At 48.9% G+C, this 25,583-nt stretch overlaps 1 protein-coding gene across 1 annotated transcript in view; it reads left to right on the top strand.

Annotated features, from left to right (window-relative positions):
* pcdh15b (protocadherin-related 15b) overlaps positions 1-25,583 on the top strand; it is a gene marked incomplete at its 5' end in the record, with an annotated part of 120,845 nt that overhangs the window by 92,949 nt on the left and 2,313 nt on the right. Inside the window, 10 exons of the mRNA XM_083688217.1 lie at positions 1,977-2,104; positions 5,615-5,833; positions 8,056-8,144; positions 9,931-10,107; positions 11,172-11,390; positions 13,022-13,132; positions 15,460-16,864; positions 21,408-21,446; positions 21,612-21,685; positions 23,682-23,811. Coding sequence (XP_083544343.1) covers positions 1,977-2,104; positions 5,615-5,833; positions 8,056-8,144; positions 9,931-10,107; positions 11,172-11,390; positions 13,022-13,132; positions 15,460-16,864; positions 21,408-21,446; positions 21,612-21,685; positions 23,682-23,811 — 2,591 coding nt within the window. The remainder of the gene's footprint in view (positions 1-1,976; positions 2,105-5,614; positions 5,834-8,055; positions 8,145-9,930; positions 10,108-11,171; positions 11,391-13,021; positions 13,133-15,459; positions 16,865-21,407; positions 21,447-21,611; positions 21,686-23,681; positions 23,812-25,583) is intronic.

Here is a 25,583-nt window from a genome sequence, read left to right as displayed (position 1 = left end):
CCCAGGTATGGTCCCAGGCAAGTTGCGTAAGGGGCAAAAAGCCACCCTCTGTAGCGTCGGAGGAACTTCGCCTCAGAAAGGTTTGAGAATTTAAAACCATCAGGCTGTGGTGGCTCAAGAGGTTTTTACAACTCGATTTCGATCAAGGAGTAATTGTTATTGCCAGGATGTCTCAGTCGTCTTGTAAGCGAAAACGCATATCCGTGTTCGCCTGTATGAAGTTTGGACTGTTCAAAGGCGGATCGTTTATTCTAAGTTGAGCGACTTTGATTAAGCAGCGGCTTCCAAATGCGGTGCGTGAAGTGAGACTCCTCGGCGTCAGCATCTCGCCGTGTTTTCTCACTATGCAGAAACGATAGCAGAAATCAATTCGATACAACGTGCTGTGCTTTCATCTCCCTCGTCAACTTTGTAGACTCCCGAAAGAAAAGAGACACTCTTTTTAAACGCTTGGTTATACCAAACTCATCGACCATGTTCTCCGGAACGCGAACTCGTTTGACTCGACCGCATTAGCATTTTCATCTCACGTCGATGTGAGATGTGATGGGATTCGGGGGGGGTTTTTCCCCGATGAGCGGAGGCCGCTGGAAACACCCGAGAGCAACAGATTAGGTCTTGTTTACATAGAAGTGGGCCTGGCTGCTGTATTGTGTTTTTGAGTATCGTTGGGAGGGGAGCTGTGGATGTTTCGTGCGAGTCATCTCACACCTGGAGGAGGTGATGTGTTAAATGGCTGAGAGAGCTGAGTGGATGGGTACTCCCCGCCGTGCGTGGCCGTACCGGCGTTCCCGCCGTCGTATAATGAAGACACTTTGTTGCAGTGATTAGCCCCGCATCGGTGATTCACGGCTCTGTGGAGGAGGGTGTGTGGGTGTGTGCCTGTGAGCGTGCGCGTGCATGTGTGTGCGTGTGTATGTGTGTGTACAGTATGGAGGGCTGTGTGTGTGTGTGTGTGTGTGTGTGTGTGTGTGTGTGTGTGTGTGTACGTGCATACATATGTGTGTGTGTATATGAAGCTGTGTGTGTGTGCGTGTGTGCGTGCGTGCTTGCATGCATGCGTGTGTGCACACACATGTGTGTGTGTGCCTGTGAGCGTGCGCTTGCATGTGTGTGCGTGTGTGTGTGTATACAGTATGGAGGGCTGTGTGTGTGTGTGTGTGTGTGTGTGTGTGTGTGTGTGTGTGTGCATGCATGCGTATGTTGTGTGTATATGTGTGTGTATGTATATGTGCGTGTGTGCATGCATGCATACATGCCAGTGCATGCGTGCGTGCGTGCACACACGTGTGTGCGTGTGTGTGTGTGCGCACACGTGTGTGTGTGTGTGTGTGTGTGTGTGTGTATTGCAATGCAGCAGGAGCTCTCCTCTAGCCTGTGTGTGTTGTCATGTGGTGTAACAGTGAAAACCCAGGGAGGATAAAGAGAGATATGTGGGCTGACTCCCTCTGTCCTCCTGGTCCAATGATATATGGTGTTTTATTAGCAACAGTCCCACAGCGCATTTGTACCACTTCTAGATATGGCTTAGCGGTTTACTATGAGAAATGACAATACTAGGAGAAACCGCAATGCAGTGCAATGCATACTCCCTGTATGTTTGTAAAATGAATGATTCCATGTATATCAGTACATTTTATTGTAAACTCCCCTTTCGGGCACCGACTGTGGTACTGTTTAATCCAAATAAAGGAGTCGTTCCTCATTGGCGCTCGAGGTAATTTGGCATTCCCTCTTTCTCTGTGTGTGTGTGTGTGTGTGTGTGTGTGTGTGTGTGTGTGGGTGTCTGTGTGTGTGTGTGTGTGTGTGTGTGTGTTCTTTCAAACAAGTTTTGTGTTGCTTGGCTCAAGACCAAAACCGCCCAGTCAAAGTCTGTGTGTGCGTGTGCGTGTGCGTGTGCGTGTGTGTGTGTGTGTCTGGCTCTCTCACTCTCTCTCTCTCACTCTCTCTCTCTCTCTCTCTCTCTCTCTCTGCAGCCAACACAGCCAGGGTGATAATTGAGGTCCGGGATGAGAACGATCATCCTCCAGTCTTTATCCAGCCGCTGTTCCTGGGAGGAGTGGCGGAGGATGCCAAGACCTTTACCTCTGTGCTGCAAGTCCAGGTACGCCTTACACATTACGCTAGGTTCTCCTTTACCTGTCCACCCTTGTGAGTACACACCCTAGCTAGTACACACTGACCTCAATGTATCTGTCTACCCTAGCTAGTACACACTCTGACCTCGCTCGACCTGTCTACCCTAGCTAGTACACACTCTGACCTCAATGTACCTGACTACCCTAGCTAGTACACACCCTAGCTAGCACACACTCTGCCCTCACTTTACCTGTCCATCCTAGCTAGTACACACTCTGACCTAATGTACCTGTCTACCCTAGCTAGTACACACTCTGACCTCAATGTACCTCTCTACCCTAGCTAGTACACACTCTGCCCTCAGTCTACCTGTCCATCCTAGCTAGTACACAGAGAACACTGCCAAGCGTGAAAGCAAACAGCGTCGTCTATATCGAGTGCTGGGATAGAGTCAGAGTCAGCGATAGAATTGAACAAAAAGGGCCCCACACACCCATTCAAATGTTCCCAACACACCAGAAGACTCCCATTGTCGTCTTTTGTCAGGGAAGAGAAAAAGGGTCAAAGGGAATACAAAATGTCCACCAGACTGCCCTTACCCGACCTAGCACAGAAACATGTCCGGCAGAGCGATTATCCTCGTCTAAAAGACAACCAAGCTGCTTTATCGCCGAACGCGTTGGGAAAGCTGCTATTTTCGGTCTTTCTTTGGCCCTGTGTTGATAATGTGCAAGCAGCTGGAGACTGAACGCTTTTGTACTCGCAGACAAGACACCCCCGGCAATGCTCAGAAGGTTACGGGCCGCCGAGACTTCTTTAAAACAGGGGGGCTTCAGCACACCTGTCGGTGGCGTGCTGCAAAGGCTTTCTTGTGGCCTTTGGCTGAAAGGCTTTTGTGGAAGGGAAAAAAGGACTTATCTCAACGGGAGGCTTTTCACATGGGTTGATACGTGTCAGTGGGTTTGTATCGTCACCCTCTCTGATGTGTTTGCTCAGACGCTCACTGTCTTTGTGAGTGTTGAGTAAGAGGCGATGTGATAGGCTGAAGGGCAGACAGGCCCGTGCAGGGACATCTGTCAATGAGAGTCATTATGATCCTAATGAGAAGTGGGCAGTCATTCTTCTGCATCTCCAGTAACGCACACACACACACACACACATACACGCATACACACACATCGCCACTTTTTATTGCGTGTGTGTGTGTGTGTGCATGCATGTGTCGGTGAGTGTGCATTTACATTTACATTGTTTAACATATCCAAAGCTTTATCCAAAGCGACTTGCAGGAGTGTGCGTGTGTGTGTGTGCATGCAGGAGCGTGTGTGTGTGTGTGTGTGTGTGTGCATGCAGGAGCGTGAGTGTGTGTGTGTGTGTGTGTGTGTGTGCATGCAGGAGCATGTGTGGGTGTGTGTGTGTGTGTGCATGCAGGAGCGTTTGTGTGTGTGTGTGTGTCTATGTGTCTGTGTGTCTGTGTGTGCGTGCGTGCGGTGTGTGCGTGCGTGCGTGCGGTGCGTGCGTGCGTGCGTGTGTGTGTGCCCAGCACCGTTGTGTACACAGAGGGCTGTTTGCCGAGACCTACAAAGAGATAATCCAGAGAGACCAGGAGGTAATGGAATTACCAGGTCAGATTTACCCAGCCAGAGACGTCTCGACCCGCCTTTTCTCTTTAAAAGGAAACATTCAGCTTCGGAGGTTTTACTCACAGCCAGGGTCAATCTCTCCTCTTGGTATTCATACCTGTTCCCCCCAGCCGCTTTGCTAATAGGAAATTCATAGCAGATCTGAATATGGATTTTTGTCAAAGCTGCTCAGCTTCATTCAGATTAGAGACTAATCTACTTTGAAATCCTTCTTTAAATAGTTTTGGGGGCAGAAAGGGAGAATTTAAAACCCCCCTGTGCCAAAAGGCTCAGAGGAGGGGTTGGACGTCGTCACAGGAAGGAAGCACGTTCGCTCGTTCTTTTCACAGGAGCATCTGCTACCTCCTAAGGAATAATTACTTCTGTCTTTGAAAGGCATATGCTGTCTGCGAGGGCCACATTGATCTGATAATTAGTATATTTGAACAAAAAAAGAAAAAAAGAAAGAGCTCTCAACAGAGAGAGTCTCTGTTTCCGTAAAGATAGGGGAACAAAGACTAATCTTTGGGAAGAACAAATCCAATTTCGCAGGGTTTCACAGCAGATCAGACTCGAATCTGCAACCCGCTCTTTCAAACAAGTTTGCGTTGCTTGGCTGGAGCTCTTAAACCGCCCAGTCAAATGCTCAAAAGTCTGTGTGTGTGTGTGTGTGTGTGTGTGTGTGTGTGTGTGTGTGTGTGTGTGTGTGTGTGTGTGTGTGTGTGTGTGTGTGTGTGTGTGTGTGTGTGTGTGTGTGTGTGTGTGTGTGTGTGTGTGTGTGTGTGCGTGCGTGCGTGCGTGCGTGCGTGCGTGCGTGCGTGCGTGCGTGCGTGCGTGCGTGTGTGTGCGTGCTCTTTCAAACAGGTTTCGTGTTGCTTGGCTCAAGCTCTTAAACCGCCCAGTCACATGCCCAAAAGTGTGTGTCCGTGTCCGTGTCTGTGTCCGTGTCTGTGTGCGCGTGTCTCTCTCTCTCTCTCTCTCTCCCTCTTCTTTCTCTCTCTCCCTCTCCCCCCTATCTCTCTCCCCATCCACCCACCCACCCACCCCCACCCCCCCACCCCGCTCTCTGCAGCCTTGGTACAGTATCTACAGCCTGGTCCACTCTCCCTCTCCTCTCCACTCTCCCTCTCCTCTCTCTCACTCTGCATTCAGATACTCTTCCAGTACTCTTCGCCTGGGCATGGTCTCAGCCATGACTAAGCGAGGGGGAGGAAACTCTAACTATATGACCTTAAGATATATAGTATGTGTGTGTGTGTGTGGGGGGGGAGGTGTGTGGGGGGGTGCTCTATCAAGTTGAATGAGTCTTGCAGAATATTGAAAATATCTCATTTGTGTTAATGACTCCACCGGGGCAGGGCACAGTGCTGTCTCTGCTCCTTTACACTCAGCCCCAGTCATAAAACAGGGATTATAAATCAATGTCACTGCAAAGCAACGCTGCAAACGCTGAAATCTAGCTGGGCAGAGTGACAGCAATGTCCCTGTAGCCTGCTGCACATGGCTCACAGCTCAAAGACTCCCCCTACAGGTGGATGAAAGGACTTCAGCCCCCCCCCCTCCCCCCAAAAAAACAAAACAAAAAAACAAACAAAACATGGAAATGTGTGCCTTCCTCTGGAGATGAGATGATCAGTATCGTGGGGTTATTTTCTTTTCTTTTTTTTTTGTATATTCATGGGGTGTGTGTGTGTTTACGTGTGTGTGTCTGTGTGTTTGCGTGTGTGTGTGTGTGTGTGTGTGTGTGTGTGTGTGTGTGTGTGTGTGTGTGTGTATTTGCGCGTGTGTGTGTGTCTGTTTGCGCATGTCTGTGTTTGCGCGTGTGTATTTGCGCATGTGTGTTTTGCCTGTGTGTGTGTGTGTGTGTGTGTGTGAATCTATTCTGAATCCCCCTCTCCTGCTCTGTGCCCAAGGCTTTAGACAAGGACACAGGGAACTACAGCCTCATGCAATACAGACTGATCATCCCCCCGACCAGCGACGGCAAGGACGGCTTTGTGATCGAGCCATACAGCGGGGTCATCAAGACGGCCATCATGTACAGGAACATGCGCCGCTCCTACTTCAAGTTCGAAGTCGTCGCCACCGACAACTACGGGAAGGGGGGGCTCAGCAGCAAGGCGGAAGTGGTGGTGAGTCGGGTCTCCTCTTTACCCTGTTGAACCAAGGATATGTCATACTGTGGTCATACTTGTGGTCCTCTGTGGTAGAGCATGGCGCTAACAACGCTTAGGTTGTGGGTACGATTCCCACTGGGACCATATATACTGAAAAATGTATGCACTCACTGCAATGTAATTCGCTTCGGATAAAAGCATCAGCTAAATGTTATATATTATATTATTGTCATACAGGATGTGGATCAGACCTGGGTCAAATGGATATGTTTTTCAAATACTTTTGCTACATGTGATTTGGTTTGCCTGGTACAATGTAACCAATGGTATGTTCCAACTCCAAGCTAAATGAAGCACACTTTCATTTGGGTTAGGGTTAGGGTTTCTTATAAAACGTAACATATATACACTCACCGAGCACTTTATTAGGAAACCTGTACACCTTCTCATGGTGGAGGTGGTGTAATGGTGTGGGGAATGTTTCCTTGGCACCCTGGGCCCATTAATACCAATCAATCATCACTTGAATGCCACAGCCTATTTGAGTTTTGTTGCTGTGCATCCCTTCATGGCCACAATTTACCCATCTTCTCATGTCTACTTCCAGCATGATAATGCACCATGTCACAAAGCTAAAGTCGTCTCAAACTGGTTTCATGAACATGACAATGAGTTCAGTGTTCTTCAGTCGCCTTCCCAGTCACCGGATCTGAATCCAATAGAACACCTTTGGGATGTGGTAGAACGGGAGATTCACAGCTTGAAAGTGCATCTGAAAATCTGCAGGAATTGCGTGATGCAATCATGTCATCATGGCCCAGAACCTCAAAGGAATGTTTCTAACATGTTGTGGAATCAGTGCCATGAAGAATTTAAGCTGTTTTGAGAGCAAAGGGAGGCCCTGCCCAGTATTAGTATATTGTTCCTAATAAGGGCGCGGTGAGTGCATTTCACCCAGCTCTGATATGGGTATATACATTATTTACGATGTCTTCAACTGAAAACCCACTGGTACTTGAATGTCAGTTCCTCTCTAAACACTCTCTTCTGTTCTCCCCGAGTCTTTGTTCGATGCCAGCCTCTCTCCGCACCCACCAGTTTATCAAAGGCTCCGCCGGCCATGATCAATTTCAGCTCATAGCTCTTTTAAAAGACCTGAGGAACCGCTAATTGTGTCGATATCCTCCATATCAATAACTCCTCTCCCCAGGTGTGGATTTGTACCGAAGCCAAAAACACCTCCCAAAAAATACACACTAAACATAGGGATAGGGATTGCATTTGTTTAAAAAGCACAGGCTATTGATATCCAGCGAATCGATGAGTGTATAACAGACTTGAACTGTGTCCAGGCTAGCGCTGGCCTTGTTGTCACTAGCTAGCTAGCTAGCTACGCCCGGGAGAGCAGATGAATGTGTGTTCCTCCACTGTTGGCCAGGTCCCCAGTTTTGTTGCAAATTGAACTGTCCCTGGGCAGATGGGGATCATTGATTATGCATTAGAGGTCCGTGCAAGCCCTGTTTCTCTGCTCTGTTCTTAATGCAAGAAGAGGTCTGGACCGGAGGGGAACCACGCTAGGGGAGGCTGGCGGAGGTAGGTGTCGGGAGGACGGGGCTCCTTGAAATGCACACGTTTGATGCCGTTCCTTATTACGTTCCATGCGTTACAATGAGCCCGTCCTTTGGCTTCAGCCTCCGCTGAACCACGCCACACCACATTGTGGTTCCCTTTGTCTCATAGGCCTCTGAGAAGGTTCATTTCACGGGGAACTGCCCAGCTAACTTATCTGCCTTCCACACGCTGAGGTGTTCTGTTTTTTTTGTTTTTTTGTTTTTTGTTTTTTGTTTCTTTTTAAGTTAAGTTCATTACTCTGTAGCGGAGGAGATTTGGAATGATGCTTTCGTGATGAGGTAGCCCTGCCTGAGACAGTCAAACTCAAGGCCTCAGGCTTTGAGGGTGTCCTCTTGGCCTCATGGTAGATGCTTCAAACCCCCGTCTGTCCCATTTGCACACGATAAGGAGGGGCGGAAAAGGTTCCTTGTTGCTTTTGTATCTGTGTGTGTATCCGATTTCCCGGACGTAGATGAAGCCCGAAGCCTTGACTCAAAACACCTCTCACGGAGCCTTTTTAAAAGAATAATTTACTCATTCACAACTCTGCTTAATCTGTGTCCGGGTGAAACTGTGTCCCATATGTATTTGATGTTTGTTCTGAACAGACTGCGCTCGCTTTTCAGGTGTCGGTAGTCAACCAGCTCGACATGCAGGTGGTGGTCTCCAATGTCCCCCCCACGGTGGTGGAGCAGAACAAAGACCAGCTCCTTGGGTAAGCCTTCTCTCACACCGTCACAACCCTTCAACTGACACGAGCAACAGATCTCCTCCTAACAGTGAAAAGTCGTGACTGCGGCACGCAGGCCTTTTCCGAGCTCGATATGCAAAATGACACACGTTAGCGCGTTGGACTCGGGGCCCTCTCCCTCTGCGGCCGTGCTCAGGTGTCTGAGGGGGTAACATGAATCGCCGTGCCGTGGGGGGTTTTGATATCTCCGCCCTTCTCCGAGATGAAAAGGTGTTCGGCTGTTTGACGGCGGCGCAAATGAAAGAGTCAGGCGACGCGGGGGCTTCCTTCAGTTTCCATTAGAGGCGACTCGCCCTACCTGCCTGTAAGGGCCTGTCATAGGCTTCACACTGTCACCTTTCCCCAGTGGTGTTCACCCCCCTTGTCTTGGCCTCTTTAGCTGCCTCCTGTTCTTCTGGGTTTACAGTGTGATCTTTACTGCGTGATTTTTGTGGCGTGTCTGTGTGTGTGTGTGTGTGTGTGTGTGTGTGTGTGTGTGTGTGTGTGTGTGTGTGTGTGTGTGTGTGTGTGTGTGTGTGTGTGTGTGTGTGTGCATGTGGTGGAAGATGTGTGTGCGTGCGAGTGTGAGTGTGAGTGTGTGTGTGGTGGAAGATGTGTGTGTGTGTGTGTGTACTCAGACCTCCTCCTCAACTCCCAAGGGCTATGGACCCAGGTGTGGCGATGCACCTAGTTTATCTGTGTTTTCCTCTCCCAGGGGAGGACCATCAATCTGGGCTAAATTCCGATTTTTCCCCCTGCATCCTTTTTGGCGTTCCCAAGGGTGAAGTAGCATTCAGGGCCCAGCAGGTAATTGGCTCGGAATGTCTTCCCCTCCTCTCAGATGAGAGCTCAGTGAGCCGCTGCCCCCCCCACTGGGAGACTGGGACATTGGCTTTGAAGTGATACTGTTGACACTTCATTTCTGGATCTGGAGAAGAGGGAAGGAGCACTATTGCAATACAGTACAATTTAGAGGGATTTGTGCACCGCGGGCATCCAATTCAATTGAGGATCATGGAAACATGTCGATAGGCTCATATTCATGTTTGAAGCGTGTTGGAAATGCACTATTTGCATTTAGTGCATTTGGTAGTTTTTTTTTTATGATATTCTGAAGACGAAGAACCCAGTGGGATCGAAAGTGTTTTTTGTGTGTCTGAATTAAATAAATGACTGGAGATTAAATAAATCACTGGATTACAGAGTTAGGAACAACTTTCATCGAAAAACAATTGAATAGACATGATTCATATTGTGTCGGGAGTATTTTCTTGTGGGAAATGCAATACACAACCTCCACACAACTAATCACATTAGTGAGTCACTGGAGCGTACAGTACCTGCACTGCAGTGGAGGCTGGTGGAGGCAGAAATCGGAGGACGGGCTCATTGGAATGCGTGGAACGGGATGAGGAATGGTGTGTCTGATACCATTCCTCATTCCATCCCATGCATTACAATGAGCCCGTCCTCCGATCTCTGCCTCCACTGCCGCACCGGCCAAGGATTTAAAGATTGAGGTTAGAACCCCCCCCCAAAAATAAATCCTTTTAGTGATCCTGAAAGCTTTCAGACACCTTTTCTCATTGAATAGTTGATGCCTTTCCTCAATCACAGTGGAGCCCTTGGAGGAGAAAAACAGGTCAATGTGCCCGCAGCTTTAGGTTTTCGCGACGGAACTTGTCTATTGAACCCGAGTTCCCTGATTGAGGCTCCTGAAACACAAAGCGCCTTATGATTACATGCACTCTCTCTCTCTCCCCCACGGCAGGATTCTGGAGCGCTACGTACAGGACCAGATCCCCGGAGCCAAAGTGGTGGTGGAGTCCATCGGGCCGCGGAGGTTCGGGGACGGCTTTGAGCAAGAGGACTACTCCAAATCGGACCTGATGCTGTACGCCATTGACCCTTTAACCAACAGGGCCATTTCCCGGCAGGAGCTCTTCAAGTGAGCATACCGTTTACTCCCTTCAAGATTCCACATATCGTCTCCTACAGACAGGGAGACGGAATCCCCTCCAGCTGTACATCGCCGCTTTCATCTATGCTTTTCATTATACAAGCTGTCTCCTTTTCTTTGAGGACCGAGCCTTCTTTTGCCCATCCAATGCAACATCTACAGTTTAGTAGTCTCTGACATGGGGTATATCACAGGAAAAATGTGGGGAAAAAAGAACAAAGATATTGAATTCAAGCATTGCCTCCACATCTATATGAAAGAATATATATATATATCTATATGAATATAGATATATATATGAAAGAAATATAGTATATGAATAAAAGATGACCGAAAAAGGTTTGCGTGCCTGTTGAGTTGACCCTGTTCCGCGAAGCAGGTGTTGACTGTTTACCCCCCGTGACTGATGGAAGGCTGGCTTTGGCGGGAGGCAGAGGCCATCAGCATGGCTGTGGTGTGTTGTGTATCCACACTAGCCTATTAGCCCGCTAGCCTGCAGTCACAGAGGCTCATTAGAGTCAACCTCTAGAGGCCCCAGTGTGACATGAGTCCCAGTTCTGCCATTCAGAGGCTCTGACATCCCGCTAACCTCCGCTCGCTAAAGCCCACAGCAGGGGCTAATGGCGCGAGGTACTGAACAGTGGTAACATTATGGGGAAGAATGCCCCCGACCCCCCCACTCCTGTCATTATCGATTCAGGGTGTTTGAAGGCAAAGTGTTGCATTTTTCATGTTGCATGGTTTACATTTGCATGTAAATTACAGAGTCACCACCGATGCTCTGTTTTCTTTCTCATGGGTAATGAAGTAACACTGCTTCTATGCCTGTGTAATGATGTTTTAAAGACTCTTTAAAATGTTCTTACAACGTGTTTAGAGTAAGTAACAGCTTTTTAACAGTAGTGGAATTGGCCGTTATAGGAGCTAGTGCATTACTATGTAACAACACGTGTTGCATTATTAGACATATTTGCATAAGTTAATGCGCATTTTCACCATTTAAGGAGTATAACATCTCCATTTCTTTCCATTGTATGTGTGATGTGTCCCAGGTTTCTGGATGGTAAGCTGCTGGATATCAATAAGGAGTTCCAGCCCTACCTGGGCCGCGGTGGGCGGATCCTGGACATCCGGAGCCCTGACGTAGTGACCACCGTGAAGAAGGCTGTCCAGTCTGTGGGCTACACAGAGGGGGCGCTGCTGGCCCTGGCCGTCATCATCATCCTCTGCTGCATCCCTGCCATCCTCATCGTCATCATCACCTACAGACAGTGAGTCTGGAGGGCCGGAGGGGGGGCAAGAGGCCAGGGGTTAGGGGCTTGATATTAGTGGCTTTATGTGTTAGTGGCTAGGACAAGCGGCTAGGGGTTATGACTTAGGGGCTAGGGGTAGTGGCAAGGGGCTAGGGGCAGTGGCAAGGGGCTAGGGGTTAAGACTTAGGGGCTAGGGGTAGAGGCAAGGGGCTTGGGGTTAGGACTCAGGGGCTAAGGGGTAGAGGCAAGGGGCTAGAGGCAGTGGCAATGGGCTAGGGGTTAGGACTCAGGGGCTAGGGGTTAGGACTTAGGGGCAGTGGCAAGGGGCTTGGGGTTAGGACTCAGGGGCTAGGGGCAGTGGCAAGGGGCTTGGGGTTAGGACTCAGGGGCTAGGGGCAGTGGCAAGGGGCTTGGGGTTAGGACTCAGGGGCTAGGGGCAGTGGTAAGTGGTTAGGGGTTAGGACTCAGGGGCTAGGGGCAGTGGCAAGGGGTTAGGGGTTAGGGGCTAATGGCAGTGGCTAGGGGCTAGGGGCAGTGGCAAGGGGCTAGGGGTTAGGACTTAGGGGCAGTGGCAAGGGGCTAGGGAACCAGGGATCAGGAGCTAGGGCTTTGAGGCTATGGGCTAAGTCCAGGTACCAAGGAATAGGGGTTAAGGGCTAGGGACTAGGAACTAGGGGACTAGGAGGTTAGGGGATATGAACTAGGAGCTTGGAGTTAGGGGCCAGGGTGCATGCAGCGGTGCAGAGACAGTGTGGTTTAGAGACAGAGACAGCTGCCTGCACTCACACACACACACACACACACACACACACACATACATCATCCTCTCAGAGGATCCCATATAATACCCAGCGTTTTAGCAGAAAGCCTTCTTCTTACACTATTCACCATGGAAACGCTTTCGAAAAAAGCCTGATCTTCTATTTATACACCATGAAAACACATTCATTAATTCCAACCACAGACAAATATTATAGACTGATTGTTTCAGTTACAGGGGTTTGTGGGAGGATATTCACCCCCCCTGAGTCCACACACTGAAGCAGCATATGGCTGAACTGACAGCCATCACGACTTCTGGAGGAGATGTTAAACCAGCGTAAGGAGAGGGCAAGATGACAGATGAGAACAGAATCCCTGTGTGTAATTTGTATCAGTCTCCTAGGCTTCGACAGGCTGGCGTAAAGCCGTGAAAAAGAAACACAATTGTTGTCTTTGTTTTTTGTATAATGAGAATGATAAGAGGCATTATCTCTGTAATTTGATGACTAATACCCGTCTGTTTTCCTCCCTCTCATTTTCTTCCTTTCATTGTCAACAGATTCAAAGAGTGAGTATTATTTATTGCGTATTATAGTTTCACCTCCATGGATTTATTTGGCATGATACGGTTTTGTTTTGAGAATGATTGCAATAGGGGGAGTCAAGGAAGTCTTAAATAGTGAATAACCCGCTTTTTTAATACACTCCCTAATATTGCAGTCAGAGGCAATAAATAGGAAATGGCCCAAGCAAATTTGGTTTTTCTTTGAGTATATTGTGGTGTCAGTGTGTACTCTGTTATTTATTGATAGTGTGCATGTATAATGCATTAGTTTTCTCTTGGAATACACTGACGCTGTAACTTAATGGAACTCTGTGACTCACAGGAGACAGGCAGAGTGTGCCAAAACCGCTCGCATCCAGATGGCGCTACCGACGGGCAAAGCGGTTGGCGCCGCCACCAACAACCTCTACGAAGAACTGGGCGACAGCACCATGTAAGTTTCATTCCGACGTAACTCCGTGTGTGTATTCTTGCTCATTCTTTGTGTGATGTAGAATCGGATCAATTTGCCGCGACTTGGGTTCCTTGGCCAAACACTCGCTACTGTAGACATTGTTTTCAAGTTTATCTGGAAAGGTTAAAGACACACAGCGTTTTCAGTATTATTCTTTGCCTTGCGTTATCATTGCTCCATGGCTCAGCAGTTTTCTGCCTCCCAGATATGGTCGCCCATTAACATAATAGAATTTCACATGCAGGGAGAATACAATCTCGAATATGAAATGAATTTTTCCTGCTTAAGATGGAGTACGATTGACTTCCAACAAGACTGTGGCAGCTCTCTGAAAAAAAAACGGGGAGGGAATTAACGTCAATTAAGATAATTGAAATAAATGCACCCACTAATTCATAAGGGCCGCGATGGAACATAATTAATTTTATCGATAAGCTGTTGAGTTCTTCAGCTCACTGTGTGTCTGCAGTAATTGTGGGTAGATATGAAGCAGCTTTGAGTGTTGCCGTGCACGTGCAAAGCCAATGGTTTTGGTCTATTTACGACGGTCACAAGCTAGCACTCTGGGTGATTTTGCCTTTCTGGGTGCCTTTCTCAAGTTTAGTGTACTCTTACTTTGTTTTTTTGAGTTGCAGTTTACCCCACATTCGATCAAAAACCATCACCAAACCCAGATTGAACCCCTTTGATATCATCATGATTTGATCTTCATCATCAACCAAAGGTGTTGAGAGAATTAAATCTTTCATTGGTCCCTAACCCTAACACCATAAGCAATATAAATGTGATTCCTTTCAGTACAAGCTATTCTCACTCTCTACATAAAATACATATCAGCTTTCCTTTGTTTTATCCTGTTCCGCCTCTATGCTCATGTCTCTATCTTGATTCATCCATTCTCCCTCCTTGGCAACCAGAATGAAGTGAGTACCGTTTTGTGAAAAAAAAAACAACTCTGTGCATTCAAATCTATGCAGCTGCAGTATTAGTTTGGTGTTTGAATCTTGCTTCATGTAGCTGTAGGTGTCCTTGTATTGTAGGTACAATAGATAGAGTTTTCCTCTGTAACAGATTCCTTAGTGTTTTGCTCCTGCCAGAAATGTCCAAACATGTACTGTAGATGTTTGGTTTTTAGCAGTTGCAGTTGGTTTTGATGCCATAAATTGACTTGAAGTTTCATTTTGCTTTGTAAAACTCCAGAAGAGGAGATAGGTAAGCGTATATGTCGTGATGGTAACGTGTGTTTTGTTAGCCTCCAGATAAAACAACCTATTTTTGGAAAGTGTTGATTCTTTTGACTTAGCAAATACAAAGTACGCTCACCGGCCACTTTATGAGGTACACCTTGCTAGTACCGGGTTGGACCTCCTTTTGCCTTAATTCTTTGTGGCATAGATTCAACAAGGTGCTAGAAACATTCCTCAGAGATTTTGGTCTATATTGACATGACAGCATCACGCAGTTGCTGCAGATTTGTCGGCTGCACATCCATGATGCGAATCTCCCGTTCCACCACATCCCAAAGGTGCTCTATTGGATTGACATCTGGTGACTGTGGAGGCCACTGGAGTACAGTGAACTCATTGTCATGTTCCAGAAACCAATTTGAGATTATGTGAGCTTTGTGACATGGCGTGTTATCCTGATGGAAGTAGCCATCAGAAGATGGGTACACTGTGGTCATAAAGGGATGGACATGGTCAGCAACAATACTCAGGTAGGCTGTGGCGTTTAAACGATGCTCAATTGGTACTAAGGGGCCCAAAGTGTACCAAGAAAATATCCCCCACACCATTACACCACCACCACCAGCCTGAACCATTGATACAAGGCAGGGTGTACCTAATGAAGTGGCCGGTGAGTGTATATGTACAGTAGTGTTATGGTTATACACTGTTATTTCAGTGCTCACTCGATCAATTGATAGGATAGACCTAGAGGGCATTTGATGCATACATCCCTAGCGATCAATGTTCCCTCAGCCCTATGTCCTCTGAGCTAACCTAACCCTAACCCTAACCCTAACCCTAACACTAACCTACTCATTGTTCACATCTCACCCTTAACTAGTTGTTGTACTTAAGCTAACCTGCTAGCAACCTAAGCTAACATAGAACTGAGCACATAGAGCACACCTCCATCTTCCCTGTGAGACTTAATTTAGTTGATGTCATCGTGTTGCTGTAGGTAGAACCCCATAGACAGCTCTCCTCTTCCTCCCTCCCTCCTTCCGTCTGTCTCATCACACCTTACCTTCCTCTTCCATCCGTCTTTTTCTTTTTCTTTTCTACCGTGTCCCACAATAGCAGGAGGTGCGTGCTCCAGGAGGGCGACCACCAGCGGCTCATTAGCACGTTCGCCTCTCGGGCCATCGCCGCCCACAAATACTCCACCGTCAACGGCATCCTCCTCAACAGCATGCCCAAATCAGACAGCAACATCACCTTCCTCTCGGACGAGAACCCCCTGACCACCAAGAACCCCCTGTACGACGACGACGTCAGCAGCCCAGCGACTATGGGGAGGACCCAGAGGATGAGGGACCTGGTGGGGGGCGGGGTGTTCACCCCACCGCGGAGGGCGGGCTGCCTGAGGGACTCTTTCATGAGGAGGTTCAGCGCCTCGGGGGCCGGAGGGGGCCACTCCTGGACCCTGCCTTCCAGGCTCCATCGGAAGGAGATGTTCGACACTCTGAGACGCCAGGTGGTGATGGACCCGGTGCAGTGGGAGCTGGAGCTGCTGAAGGTGGAGCTGAAGCACAACAAGGAGCAGCTGGACGGCCATTTTGATCATATCGTCCTAGGGAGCCCCAACTTGGAGCCCAAGCTGACAGTGAAGGAGCAGGCCAGGCAGTTCGAGCAGCAGGCCTTGCAGGAGATGAGGCAGAGGCAGAGCAGGGGCTCGCGGGGGTCCCTGTCGCCCGACTTCCTCCTGTTGTTCCCCGAGAGCCCTCAGCACCGGTCGTGTCCCCCCCCCTGCATTATCATCACCCAGAGCAACGATGGCACCACCCCCCCGCCCAGCTACAAGCCCACCCCGCCCGTCCTGCGCCACTTCGGCTCCGGCCTCTACTGCTCCACCGACGACCACGAGGCCTACCAGGTCCACGTCGAGGTCATCCCGGACCCTCCCGACATCCCCGCTCCCGCTCCCCCTCCCCCTCCCCCTCCCCCTACGCCCCCTGCCCAGCCTCCCTCCTCTCCCCCGCCCCCGCCCTCCACCTCTCCCCCGCCCCCGCCCTCCACCTCTCCCCCGCCTCCCCCCTCCACACTCCCTCCCGAGTCCCCTCCTCCTCCTTCTCCTCCTCCTCCTCCTCCCCCGCCGCCGGCCCCCAACAACCACCACTCCGGCTCCAACCCGGCCCCGCCCCCTCCTCCGCCCCTCCCCCCTCCCGTCTCACCCTCCCCCAACCGGCCGTCGGCATTCGTCCTCCCAGCCCTGCCGGCGGTGACCACCCTCAGGCCCGTGTCGCTGCGGCCGCCGCCCCCCCCGCTGGCCGTGGAGCCCGAGGGGCCACGAAGGGAGCTGAAAGGGATCCTCAGAACCATCCCCAACATCGCGGACCTGGAGAAGTCCGTAGCCAACATGTACAGTCAGATAGACAAGAAGCCCAGGCCTCTGCGGAGCGTGCTGAAGTCTCAGGCGTCGGTGGAGGCTGTGGAGGCTGCAGAGGCAGCAGTGGAGGCCTCGGAGACTACAGATGCCAGAGAGGTTCCTCAGGATCAGAACCAGACAAACACAAACATGAACTCCATCGTGGAGGAGATGGAGAAACACTTCCCCTCTCACTCCACCGTCATGTGACTTTCTCCTCCTCTTTTTTTCCGCTTTTTTCTTTCATCAGTGGCTCTCCCTTGTTCTTGCTGGATTTTAATTCATCAGTGAGAGTTGTTTTTCTCCATCTCTCTTTTTGTCTTTCATCCATGACTCTTGTTCCCTCATTATGTGTTCTTTTTTAAATTCCATTCATCTCAAATTGTGTTGTCATGTTATTTTGTTGTGTTTCATGTATACATTTTAAAGGTATTTTCAGTCAGATAGGTGAATTTATGGATGTGTATGTGTACAGTATGTATGGTTAGCGGTAGTCATATAGGTTAGGCTATGATGTTTATCGAAGTCTACGGACATGATAAAAGTCTAGAGAACTTCACAATGACTTTTATAAAAAAGGAAAAAACATATTTATTGCTTTAAAGTAAATTTCAACCAGTTTCCTGGTCAGAGATCACAAAAGGAAGTTCCAAGCTAAGAGCTAATGAAAAAGGTGCTACATGGGAAATGTAGTCACACTTGACTGAGTTGTATGTGTTATATAAAGATTCACTCACTAGCACACTGCATGTTCTCTCTCCTTATTTTTCTTCTTCTTCTCCTCTTGTCTGGCCAAGATCCCTCTCTTATGCAGTCACTCACCATGCAGGTTTAAAGTCTACTGCATTATTCAAAGAAAGGTTGTTTGAAAGGCGGAGGGGAGACTTGAAGTACTCTCCTCTTTGGCACCTGTTGAAGTTGAATGCTGCCAAATCTGGGCGTGTCCAATCATTTCATTATTTGTCACTATTGTTAGTTTAATCTCCATTTCGACAGAGAGGGACATGACTCACCACTGGCAAAAAAGGTATAATACCCTACCCTATCCGTTTCATTAGGTTCACTCAAGTGGACCTTTCCGAGAGGTAATATGTCTCTCTCCCCTTTCGATCGAAGGGACAGACTGAAAGATAGAGGAATCGCTACTCCGGTTGAAAAGGATGGAGTGAGGAGCGACAAAACCGTGTGGTGGGGGGGGGGGGGGGGGGGGGGGATCTTGAGTACCCGTCTACCTCTTTCTACGCTGCTTCACCTCTTCTCCGTGCTTCTGCACATTTTAGCAGTCGGGGGTGGGGTGGGGGGGGGGGGGGGGGGGGGGGGGGCAACGACAACTTCTTGCCTGTCAAGTTTAGACGCAGATGCTTGTAATTACCGAACCAATCAATCCTGTTTCTGGTTGGCCTCCTGTCTTTCCCTCACATGGCCTCTCCGGAGAACTAACTCACCACATTTATTCATCTCAACGTCCCTCGGTAACGTTCCCTCTGTAATCCCTGTTTTAATTACACCGGGCCCTAATGGATGCTGCACCCTGCATCATTAGATGTGATTATGGCTGACTTCCATCAATGTCCACCACCCAAGCCCATCCTTGTCAGGGCCTGTTTGGCAGGGTGAGTTTGATCACAGTGAAACCTTCAGGTAGTCAGGAGCGGCATACCACTTAACTGGGTGGAGGAGAAATCAATGCACATACAGGGTAGTGCAGCTTGTGATGTCTCCTCTGCATTGATTCTGCACTTCTCCCTCCCTTCTTTCCCTCCCTTCTTTCTTCTCTCTCCCTTGTTTTCCCTCTTCCTTGATCCTGCTACCAACTCGCTCCATTCCTATCTCTCTCTCTCCCCACTCCCCCCCCTCTCTCCCTCTCTCCCTGTCCTTTCTCTCTCTCTCTCTCCCTGTCCTTTCTCTCTCTCTCTCCCCACCCCCCCCCTCTCTCTCTCTCCCTGTCCTTTCTCTCTCTCTCTCTCTCTCCCTGTCCTTTCTCTCTCTCTCTCTCTCTCTCTCTCTCTTTCTCCCCACCCCCCCCTCTCTCTCTGCCCCCCCCCCCTCTCTCTCCCTCTATTTCTCTCTCCCTCCGCCTCTCCCACTCTCCCTCGTTCCCTTTCTATTCATTATAATTTCTCCCTCTTACCTGCCCCTGCTACCTTTCTAAGCCGATCCTCTCCACACGTCTGGCATCATCCACCACCCCGTTTCATGTCATGGCTTCCTTTCATGCTCTGCTCGAAGCTGCTGCTGCTGCTGCTATGCTAGGTGTTGTTTACCAATGAGACAGCGACTAGCACCTCCCAGGTGACATCCCGCTCTGGAGAAGAATCTATAAAAAAACATGTTTAAGGCTTCCTGGGATTAGGAGGAGGACAGAAGCTGCCGGTGAGATGAAGCCAATGTAGTCAAACTGTAAATCACGCGTCTTAGAAGTCCTGAGATCAGAGAGTCCTGCCAGAGTGTTGCGTCGGTGAAGTAGAGAATGGCTCTGTGTGTTTTTTTCGGTGGGAAATAAACCTGCCAAACTTCATACACGTGTGACATGACCTCAGATCAGACTGCGACACACACACGGTAGATGTTCTTCACGACCCGTTCACAGAATCCCAGGTGTTGTGTCTAGTGCTGGTTATCTGTGTCGCAGTGTGTATTTCAGAACCTGTTTGGTTCGGATTCTGGACCGAGAGAGGATTTTTAAGAGGTGCTCTGCATTCTTAGTGTTTATCTCCTTTACCTGTGACCCAGAGAGAGCAGTGATGGTTCTGCTTCAGCTCTGTATCTACTGAGAGCAGGGTGCTGCTTATCAACTCCCCCAGTGTTGCCTTTCGTCGACAGACCAGGAGGCAGAGCCACTGTAACAATCTCTCACACAGTCACGCGCGCACACACACACACACACACACAACCTCTCTGAAACAGACAGCTCTAACACACTCACACACACACACACACACACACACACACACACACACACACACACACACACACACTCCTCAGGGAATGCCTCTGACCCAATAGCCCCCTCATGATTAGTACAAGTTGACTTCCCCGTGGCGAGGCACACACAAAGCCACCGTCTTCAGCCCACTCGATTGACCAGTCTAACCTCATTCAGACCATTTTTCATTAGACTACCTCTTCAACCAGCATGGAGCCGCGGGCAACTTCTGGACAAGCTCAGTTGGAACGGGGGGGGGGGGGGGGGGGCTGCATCACCGCATCACCATCACAAAGAAGCGGCCGAGAAATTCCAAAACGTCCTCTCAAAGTCACAAATGATTGTTTTGCCATAAATCTTCATTGGACTTCCTCATTACATTCACCTCATAGAACAATTGCAGTCATTTGCTTTCCATGATCAGCGGCCCGGCACGGAATATTAATTCTGAGCATTTACGCAAAGTGGCTCGCTGGTAGATTAACACAAGAGATGCATCTCTCTGTTTGTCCTTTCTTTTTGTTGCCGTCCTTTGTGTAATTGAATGTTTTCCTTTGTGTACTGTTCTGAAGTAACAGGATGGTGTAAAACGGTTTCGGGCGAGGTCGTGGTATTGTAGAGCTAGCAGTCAACAGCCTAGAGCCCACGTAATGTGTGAATGGCTCACTGTCTGAATGAATGAACTGAGATTGTCTGAGAGACAAAGTTTTGTTATGGATAAAGGCGGAACATAGGTCTCTCTCTTTCAGGCTCAATCGGATTCATAATTGAATTAACTCAAATCCTTTCTGATTTATGAGTTACGCACTTTTTTCAATGCACATTATTTCCAATTGGTTAGAGCCTTGATAAGAATTTGCTCATTCAGTCAATGGAAAAAGTCTTTGTCGAGAAAAATAATTGTGGTAAATTCTCTCTCTCTCTGTCTCTGTCTCTGTCTCTCTCTCTCTGTCTTTCTTTCTCTCTCTTCCCCTCGCTCTCCATCTCTCTGTCTCTATCAGACCACCAGTAGAATAGATGTACTGTAGCACACTGTAGTACTTCATATGATGAAGTTGTTCAAGGAGATGAACAACTGCTTTACTATGCATATGTGAAAAATGTGTGCAGAATGGAGACCACTCACTGCTTTTGATTTAAGCGTCCAATTTCCACTACAGTAAGTAAAACAATGTTCATATGAAAAGCTCAAGCATGCTTTATCTTGACAATCTCGCTTCCTGATTTCAAACATGTTTCTTCCCTCACAGACGAGGCTACGGACATCATGAGGTACGTGTTTCTCGTTTTTTTCTGAAATTGGCATGGCTCGCCGAACGGCGATCCAACCTGACGACACTTTATTTAACGTCACGTTATCTGTAGACGCAGCCTTGATAGAAGAACACAAATGGAATGAGGGAATCTAAATGTTCAGTGTCTTCTTTGAGCAGTGGTGCGATGAATAGATATTGAAAAGTGCTGTGCGGATCACCGAAGCTGTCATCCCTTTTGTATTATACGCCTTGGTTTCGGTTATGAAATGCTCTTCATCTCTACTTCACATTCTTTTCCCTCTCTGAGTATACACACTCCCCATCAAACTTTCCCCAGACCTCAGATAGACCTCTTCCCCATCCATATTTACATTGATCCACTATCTTTTTAATGAAAATTCTCCTCTTATCTTTCTCTCTCTCTGTCTTGTTTTTCTTGTCTTTCCTTGGGGCTGTCCTTGCTCTGCCTGTCTGGCAGCAACAGCAGTTACTCAGACCATCTCTTCTGAGACCTGAGGTACAGCACAGCACGGAACTCCCACTACCCCCCTCCATAAAGCACTGAAATATTCTCCTTTAATAATGCTCTCTGGCCCAGTTGTTGATTTTCCCTCAACTTCTCTTGTTTATCAGCTCAACTTCATTGTCTTTGAGTAATGACTCAGTTTTTTCACCCACCCAGGAGCTCTCGATGGAGTCGGGTATCGACCCGGGCCAGGACTATTACACCCAGGATTACTATAATTATGACCACGGGTGAGTGTGTGTATGAGTGTGTGTTCATGAGAGCCCCACTGATCCCGACTCAAACAGTTCAACTCATACCACGGGGGACTCACCCGCTCTGCCTGTCCAGACTCTCATTTAGAGCTAAATACCCTTCACATCTAAAGCCGCTCCCCACCAAAATAGCTCCCCTACTGAGAGAGCTGAATTAGTTTGAAACCACCCCGAAGTGAAGCCGTCGCCGGTCGGGAAAAAAACCCATAATGGCGCGTCAGCCGGAATGGTTCATATTGTCATATCTCGCCACCTGTGATGTATTTCGTAATTTAGTTTTAGGACACTAGAGACCTTGATTTACGTCTCCTCATGCAATGCTATCAAGGCTAATCACTCACTTAGCCTGTGTACGATGAGAACAGTCCATATGGTTGGTGATAGAGGCGTAAAGACCCTACAAATACTGATTGAGTGTACGTGTGTGTGTGTGTGTGTGTGTGTGTGTGTGTGTGTGTGTGTGTGTGTGTGTGTGTGTGTATGTGTGTGGAATTAAGCTCCACTGGTTTTCCCCCTGCAGCAGGCAGGAGCACCCAAGTGAGAGGATGATAGTTTTTAGAGGGATGAAAGATTTGGATCTCCAGACGCCTCGGCTGCAGATAAATGCACCTCTCGGTGTCTACGAGTCTCCCTGCGCCGGCGTTTCAACTTTTAATTAGAATGTCCAGGCTCTCATTTCACTCCACTGGCTGTTATTTCCCAATGCTGTTATGCAGCCTATCTCTCTAGCTAACCGATCTCTCAACGTGCTAATCCTTCAAACCACCTTGAATAGAATTGAGAGTTACAGTTCATGTGAGGATGTTTGATAACAGGGCTTGCTTCCTGAGCACAGATTAAACCTAGAGTCCTGGACAAGTGACCATGTTCAATGAAGAATCCCTATTGAAAGTGCATTCTAATCCAGGGGTAGACTTAATCTATGTCCCCATAGTCTTTCAGAGAGTCTTGAGCCACTTGTGACGCGGGTCATCACGAGTAAGATTGTCAAAGTACTTCCTCAGCTGAGTGATGTCACAGTCACCCTGATACTTGCTAAGCCGTGGTCTGTTTCTATTTTAACAGCTGTTTTCTCCCCGGGATCACACAAATCCTTTAATCTTGGAGCATAGTGACCTTACTGCTACGCTCAGCAGTGTGGCCCAGTATCTCAGGCCTGTCCCCCTCTGGCATTAAAGACACACTGAACAAAGACAGTGGAGAGAGACTGTGGGAGTAATGAATGTAAAATCCCATAAGGAGGCTTTAGCTTAGATAACGACAGGCTCCTTACCACCCACCTATCTGTTACCCACAGACAGAAGACACAGAGGACCCAGCTCTATTCACAGATTCCGTTTAAAGCAGCAATGTATAACATTCAAGCTTTGTAAATGATTCCTAATGATTGTAATGACTCATGTTTAATCAGGGAATGAGAAATATTTAATTTATTAATGCTATGTTGGTCCGAAAAGCTCCTATCCAACACTCGGTTTCTATGCAAATATGTTGTTACTAGCTAGGGGTGCACTAGGAGTGGACTCACTGATTTTCGCTGTTCTGTCTCTGGTGTCTGCCTCTTCGAATCATGCACGCATGCAGAAATTATTATTAGGGAGGATGTTGTTGTTTGGAACTTTGAACTGAATTTCATTGCAGTGGCCGAGCTGGCAGATTTCCATCAGACTTACTTATGCAACACAAATGGCACAATGGCCAAGAAATGTGTCATTTAAAAGAGCCTGCATACATGCTGTGTGTGTGTGTGTGTGTGTGTGTGTGTGTGTGTGTGTGTGCGTGCTGTGTGTGTGTGTGCGTGTGTGCGTGTGTGCGCGTGTGTGCGTACGGGTTTGCATGTGTCTGCTCATGCATGTCTGTGTGTTCACAGTATGTCTCTATACGCCCGTGTCTGTTCGTGTTTGAACGTCAATGGGCAAGTCATTGCGCGCATGCATATAGCATTCAGCTTAACCCACTGTTTCCCCTCCAGGTATGATCTGCCTCAGTATGGAAGTCGCCGGAAGTTGATATCCCCTACAGGGCTGTATGACGAATACGGAGAGGTGGTTGTGGAAGATGATGGGAGCTACTACTACAGCCCACATGAGTCGGAGGGAGAGGTAGCTAACCGTATCTCACATTGTTACACCGTCCATGTAAAAAGCACTTTATGATACAAAACAAGGCTATTATGAATAGATCTACCAAACCCCAATATTCTGTATATTCCAAAATGATTGATCATGATTACCCCTCTGTGGTGTATCACCAAATTTCAGGTGAAAGAATTAAGCAAAAGCCCTGATATGACTTTGCTGAAATCATTGAAAGTGTATGTTGGTACCTAAATTAATCTCCTTGGAGGTAAAGGTAACCCATAATGAAGTAGCAGAAATAAAGGAGGTGACTGTAGAGGTGGCTTTAACATCAACGTGGTTTGATGTCACTATAACAGGTGACCATGCATGGCAGGAAGCCCATACGTGGCAGAGGTCTCCCCGTGGCGGCCCCTCCAGACAGGCCTTCGGTGGCCCCCACGACCAGCCTCCCAGGATAGAGCTGGAGCAGCCACCACCAGCAGAGGGCGGTGTTGCTACTCCCGCGACTTCAAACTCTCACGACTCCAAGATAGCTAAGAGGCTAAGCAAATTGCTAGTCTCAGGTAGCAGCCGAGCCTCTGGACAGCCACCTTCGATCCATGCCCCATGGAACAAAGCTAGGATATTCCCCATGGTTTCTAAGGATGGTAGAGACAAAGGGGACCTCCTGAAGCTGACTGCCACCCACTCCTCTGACAGCATGGACAGTGGCATGGTAATCGACGGCAGTTACTTCCAGACGTCGGACTCCACCACCACCAAGCCTTCAGTGAAAGAGCGTTTCGGTAAGGCGCTGAGTCGCATCACCATCCCCATGAGGCTGCAATCGGCATGGAGGGAGTCTCAGAGCAGCGTGGCTGAGCATAGTATACAGACTGTATCTGCATCTCTGTCACAGACCTCCGAGAGGGGGGAGGAGGCGAGGAGGAGGTGGCAGGACTCCATGAGCGAGGCTGGGAATGGGGCTTGGGACAGCGAGAGGGAGACCAGTGACTCCGAGGCAGGCAGTATTAATAAAGGGATCTCAGGGGAGAGATACACAGACAGGAGCAGCGATGCATCGTCCAGACTGGGTAGAACTGCCTACTCTGGACCAGACTCAGACAGAGAGGAGGCCCGGGGGGAAGCTTTTGATTCAGACGAAGAGCAGGAGAGAATCCAGGGAGACTTTGAAGAGGAGGAGAGCAGGTCAAAGTCAGAGGGAGACTCCGACTTGGACACAGACACAGAGACGGAGTCAGAGACAGAGGAAGAGCACCAGACAGAGAGAGAGTCTGACACAGAGCAAGAGCCCGCGGCTGCTGTCAGGAAGGAGGAGGAGGAGTCCGGGTCGGACAAAGGGTCAGAATCGGAGACAGAGGAAGAGGGGGAAGAGGAGGAGGAGGAGGAGGAGGGAGTGTCACGTCTGCAGAGTCTGAGGACACAGAATCAGGGTCACAGATGTCCTCCTCCTTCTCCTCCAGGCTCTCGTCCAGTAAGAGATCCTCCAAAAGCTCCAGCCAAAACTCAGGGAACAGAGGCAGGGGTAGTGACAGTACCAGTGACAGTGCACACAGCCACACCTCCAGCAGGACCAGCAGGAGAACATCCTCTGAGACCCAGCTTAGTGGGTCTTCTACAGCAGCGGTCCGACCAGAGCAGATCCCCTCGTATTAGCAGGTCGAGCCGAAGCCTAGCCGGCTCAAGCTCCAAGAGCTCCAGGTCCTCCAGGAAAAGCGCCAGACCCAGGACCTCCTCCTCACACACAGTAGTGTCTGAGGCCACCATCGAAGAGGGAGAGCGAGGAAGATTTC

Source organism: Argentina silus (assembly GCF_951799395.1).
Source record: "Argentina silus genome assembly, chromosome: 16".
In the NCBI taxonomy this organism is placed as follows: domain Eukaryota; kingdom Metazoa; phylum Chordata; class Actinopteri; order Argentiniformes; family Argentinidae; genus Argentina; species Argentina silus.
Note: the sequence above shows the minus strand (reverse complement) of the source record. Positions and strands in the feature narration are given on the sequence as shown.